This window comes from Takifugu flavidus, chromosome 15 (assembly GCF_003711565.1).
Source record: "Takifugu flavidus isolate HTHZ2018 chromosome 15, ASM371156v2, whole genome shotgun sequence".
NCBI classification, from domain to species: Eukaryota; Metazoa; Chordata; class Actinopteri; order Tetraodontiformes; family Tetraodontidae; genus Takifugu; species Takifugu flavidus.
In genome coordinates, this window is record NC_079534.1 from 3,038,558 (window position 1) to 3,043,790 (window position 5,233).

At 51.2% G+C, this 5,233-nt stretch overlaps 1 protein-coding gene across 4 annotated transcripts; it reads right to left on the reverse strand.

Moving 5' to 3' along the window:
- Positions 1-351: 351 nt before the first annotated feature.
- On the reverse strand, positions 352-5,190 carry LOC130539322 (zinc finger protein 345-like). 4 transcript variants are annotated; one of them, XM_057057589.1, is made up of 7 exons: positions 5,065-5,190; positions 3,530-3,735; positions 3,341-3,433; positions 3,156-3,251; positions 2,814-2,924; positions 2,591-2,720; positions 352-2,515 (listed from the first exon to the last, which is right to left on the reverse strand). In XM_057057589.1, exons 2-7 carry the CDS (start codon positions 3,677-3,679, stop codon positions 639-641), a joined length of 2,457 nt encoding a protein of 818 aa, XP_056913569.1. In that variant the 5' UTR covers positions 3,680-3,735; positions 5,065-5,190; the 3' UTR covers positions 352-638. The 4 variants fall into 4 exon arrangements, with proteins under 4 accessions (XP_056913569.1, XP_056913568.1, XP_056913572.1 ...); XM_057057588.1 differs by lacking the exon at positions 5,065-5,190 and adding an exon at positions 4,434-4,683; XM_057057592.1 differs by lacking the exon at positions 5,065-5,190 and adding an exon at positions 4,241-4,376.
- Positions 5,191-5,233: the final 43 nt, after the last annotated feature.

Consider the following 5,233-nt stretch of genomic DNA (forward strand, 5'->3'; position numbering starts at 1 on the left):
GCCAAGGACTCGTTTTTGAGAGCGGCGATACAAATATGACTTCTCTATGTTTCGGAGCAGGAAAGGAGGCGTCAGCAGGGCACTTTCATTCCAAGCTGAGGAACTTTACGAAGCTCACGGGCTGACAGACGGCGTCCTGATTTACGTTTGTGCTGGGATCTTTAGCCAACTATAAATAACTCCCAGATCTTTTAAACGGATCCAACGGAACCCAGAAGGGCCAAACTGGAAGGGGCTGCGCGCGCGTTTGTTTGTGCTGATGTTAGAACATTTTGTGGGACGCGCTTCTTCGTATATTTGCTGAGGCGACGAGAACGGCCTGATTCAACTTTAGAAAAAGTCACCACCCTGTTGAAAGCTCAACACGTCCTTTATTCGATCTGTAAGACGTTTCCAACGACATCTGTTTGGAGCGTCTGCCTGTTAGCGTTAGCTTCCAGATGTTGTGCTACTCTGTGCCGGTATGTCGCTCCCAGAAATGATTTTAAATACACGTTTTCAGCAAAACAAAGTGACTAAGTGCTATTCCCAAACAGCGGACCTGATCCTCGAGCAGTTCAGGCAATCGTGAACTGGTTGCGACAGTTTAAAATCGGCAACGGTGCGGTTCTGTCCGGTTCCGCAGCGCAGCCGGAGCCTCAGGTCATGCCGGAGTGGCTCTTCAGGTGCCTCCGCAGGTGGTTCAGGCAGGTGTAGGTCTTGGGACACAGCTGACAGTGGTACGGCCGCACGCCCGAGTGGTTCAGCGTGTGCTGCTTCAGCACGCTCCCGTCCGAGAAGGCTTTCCCGCACTGGGTGCACACGTACGGCCGCTCGCCCGTGTGCACGCGCATGTGAACCGTCACCTTGTGCGCCATGGTGAAACCTTTGCCGCACACGGTGCACTTGAACGGCCGCTCCCCCGTGTGGGTGAGTCTGTGCGTGCGCATCGCCCCCATCTGAGAGAACGCCTTGCCGCAGTCCGGGCACACGTGCGGCTTCTCGCCCGTGTGCACCCTGGTGTGACTCCGCAGCCCCCCCGCCGTGGAGAAACACTGCGAGCAGTGCGTGCACTGGTACGGCCGCTCCCCCGTGTGCGTGCGCATGTGCTGCTTCAGGTCGTAGCGGTTCCGGAACCCTCGGCCGCAGACGGGGCAGCTCTCGGGCCGCTCGTCGTTGTGGCGCAGCTCGTGGTTGTTCAGGCATTTCTCCGACAGGAAACACTTCCCGCACTCCTGACACTGGTAGGGCTTCTCGTGATCCACCCTCTGGTGGTACTTCAGCTCGCTGATGCCCGGGAAGGTCTCGTCACAGTACCGGCACCGGAAACGGTGGTTGGGGCTGTAGGGGAGCTGGTGCTCGCTCATCTGGTGGTTCCTCAGCAGGTGGGCCATCTTGAAGGTCTTCCCGCAGTGGGAACACTCGTACTTCGTCAACAGCTGGACGCACTGGTGCCGGACCCGCTCGTTGAGGGACCGGAAGTTACAGCCGCACCTGGGGCAAATGTGGGCGGCGTTTTTACACTTCCTCTTCCTGTGGCCCGACAGGTGGGCCTCCGTGCGGAAGGCTTTGCCGCACTGCGAGCATTTGTACGGCTTCACCGCCGTGTGGAACCTTTGGTGTTCTAGAAATTCAAAGCGATACTTAAAGCTCCGCCCACACAGCGGGCAGTTGTGCGTGACTCGCCCGCGCGGGTACAACGTTTTGACGGACGCCTTCCTGGCGGCGACCAACGCCGACGGGGCCCGGAGGGCTGACGCCACCTTCCCCTGTTTGCCTCCACTCAGCAACTTGACGCTCGCCATTTCGCCACCTTCATCGTGCCGCTGCTGATGTTTGGCGAGGCTCTTGGCGGAGATGAAGCTCTTCCCACAGCGCTTGCATTCGTAAGGTTTATCGTGATCCACCTGCTGGTGATACTTCAGGTCCCCGATCCCTGAGAAACCCGCCCCGCAGTGGCTGCACTTGAAAAGGCGGCTCTGCGCGTGAGTGAGCAGGTGCTCCTTCAGGCTGTTGGACTTCTGGAACGTCTTCCCGCACTGGCCACAGCTGTAGTTGCGGCCACGTTTTGGGCAATAGTGCCGGAATTTGTCCAGCGAGGTGGGAAAACTGTTCCCGCACTTGATGCACAGATACGCGGCGTTTTTACACTTGCGGAGCCTGTGGCCGGCGAGGAGCGTGGCGGTCCGGAAGGCCCGCCCACACTCGGAGCAGTTGTAGGGCTGCAGCCCGCTGTGGACCCTCTGGTGTTCCATGAGGACCGAGTGATTCTTGAAGCACTTGTCGCATTCGGGGCACTTGAGCATCCCCGGCTGCTGCCGCCCGCGCGGAGGCGACGACGCGTCCGTCCGTTTCGGCGATTCGGGGAAGTCGGCGGACGTCGAGGGGTTGGTGGAGAGTTCCTCGTCGAACATGACAATCTGGGGAACGTCGTTGTTTTCGTCATCGCAGGCACTGGGGTGTGAGGCGATGGCCACCTCCAGAGAGGGGGGAAGACACAGAGATGGGATCAGCAGGTCTTCGGACTGAAACGGGGCTGCAGGGGCGACAAAAACCATGAACCTTCCCCGTCCTAGAGAACGATACGCTCATCACTACGAAGTAAACATACCGACAGTGCTTTTAGCCAGCTTCCCGTGACACTGTTTGCTTTGCAGAAGAAATTTCAGGTCCTCTCCGTTCGACACACACTGCATGTACTCTTCCAGGACAGAGGGGGCGCCGCTGATCCAGGACGCCGTCTACGCGGAGGAACGGCAACAGCCACTTTCAGTTTCAGGCTGATATTGATCCCAAGTGTTTAACCATGAGTGCGTTTTTTTCTGTTTGTGTACCTGCTTGAAATCGGGTACTGGCAGCAACTCCTCCAATCGGGTGAAGAACTCACAAACAAGCGTTTCCAAGGCCGTGTCAAAATCGGGGCCATATTCGACCGGAAACACGTTCTGTAAGAGAATAAATAAACCACCGCACGCATTAATTTATGACATTATGCACGTCATCGTGCAGCTACTGACCAACATTGTATGTGAAACTGAATTAGACCATGTGAATTCTCCCACTGACAGTTATTCCCTTTACTCTGCTCCTCACCACGGGTTTACGTGTTCTGTTTGTGACCGTCCAAAGCTACAATGTCAATAACAGGTTCAATCCAAACTTAAAATGAACCGTACCTTGAGAAAGTGTTCTCTGCCGTCATTGTCTTCGATGAGCCCTTGAACCAGCTTCATAAAGTTGGCCTCAGGTGCCTCTACTACAGGATCATTGGTCTGCATTAGACAGAACACGTCATGCTTTATCTGAAGCAAGTGACTGATCATTTCTTTTATGAATGAATATATATATTTAGCCACAATACCTCCTCGATGCAGGAAGATCGGATTCGGCTAAGGTGAGTCTCGACGGCCTTCATATCTTCAGGATGTTCAGACCGCAGCAACTCGAGGGTCGTCTACAGGGAGTCGTTTTGTGGTTTTAATTTGAATATTCTCTTAATTCACATCACACACACACACACACACACACACACACACACACCAATACTTACCCTGGCTCTCAGGCCCAGCGAGAGCAGCCGGCCTTCCCTTTTACTCATAAGTTCAGGAACTGCATCCGTTACCATGGATACGAACTCCTCGAGCTTCCCATAGTGCTTTATGTCTCGCTGGCGGACCACCTCCCACATCACCGCTGACATGAGCCGCAGCGGGGGCACCAGGAGACCAAGCGAGGACAAGGGGACGCTGAATTCTTCTAGAAATCAAAAACAAGTCCAACTGTCACATCGGGTGCTGCAAGATCTATTACAGCCTTACTTACAAATGTCAGTAGCTTCCACTAAATACACATTTTTAATGGGAATTCTACATAGGAAACATGTGTTGTTTATTTCTCAACGTGCAGTCAATAGACTGCGGTGTCAAAGAGACAAAATTGTCTCTCCCACAACTGTGGTCGATTAAAATTAGCACGGCCCATCCAGTCAGCATCCAACTAAATAATAACTCCATTACAACCTTCTGTCTATAGCACCAGGCCTGCTAAATTTAGTTTCGTGGTCCAAACACGCCGCATCAGAAAATAAAGCAACATAGTCCACTAATAACCTGCACAGAAATTATTTCACTTTTGAAAACAGAGGAGTGACCACATGTCTTACAATAGTCTACACATTTCAAACAATCCCGGGACTCGACTATGTCGAGAAAACACGAATATAACCCTTTGGAGCAGGAAATACGTTTTAAAACAATATTACTGTCTGACGCATCCTGTTAGCCACAGCATGGCTAAAGTTGCACAGAACCACCGGCTCGTTGGGAAAGTAGTTTATGTTCCAGATATTAGTCGAGGCCTGCTCAGCCTCGGCTAATAGATTAGCTTTGGCTATTCGCCTCCCCGCGGAAGTAGCAGAACTGTTGTTCTACTGTGCTTCGCGAGCTAATACCTACCCATGTCGTTCATTTTGAGATTCTTTAATGCGGAAGATAAGAAAATTCATTTAAGATTCATAGATTTCTTTCTATCGGTGACTGTAAAAACAGAGTGCCAACGGGGCCTCAGGCGCCAACTTCTTCCTGAAACACGTCCTGGAAAGCCTTGTTTGGCCCATTCAGCAGGCTTTTTGTAGGTGACTTCGTTTTGCTTCACGGTGCAGCCCGGAGAAAGCAGCCACATTGAGCGGGGCAACCAGACCCACATTAAATTGTCGAAACGACTTTCACATCACACTTGCTATTATTGTTGGTATTGTGACAGTTTTGCACGTTGGATTTTCTCCCGAAGAGAAATACCTCACAATAAAATTCACAATCGGATTAAAATAGTTAAAGTAAAAAAAAAAATCGCAATTGAAACACTATCTTTTCCAAGTAACATTTATTACCGTAGATTCTGTAAATTTAATACCACAATCGGTACCTCTGCATATCATTGTGTGTGTGTGTGTATGTATATATATTCACTCTCTTCTGCAGCCTGCACAACAGCGAAAGTTAAATTTGCTTTTCAATCTTTGCAACATATTGCACATCCATGTTTATTCCAACAACCCAACTAGTTTCCAATTATAATGGTACATACCCTGCTATTTTCACAGCGAATGTAGTTTAACACGCTGTGATGTTTCATTTTTCCTCTAAACTTTTTGAACGCTTTATTTCAGTACTTCCGGGTTCTGCTTCTTGACTTCTTCGTTTTTCCGGTTTCAGTACGCATCCGGTTTAGCGCCACCGTGTGATCACATGCAGGA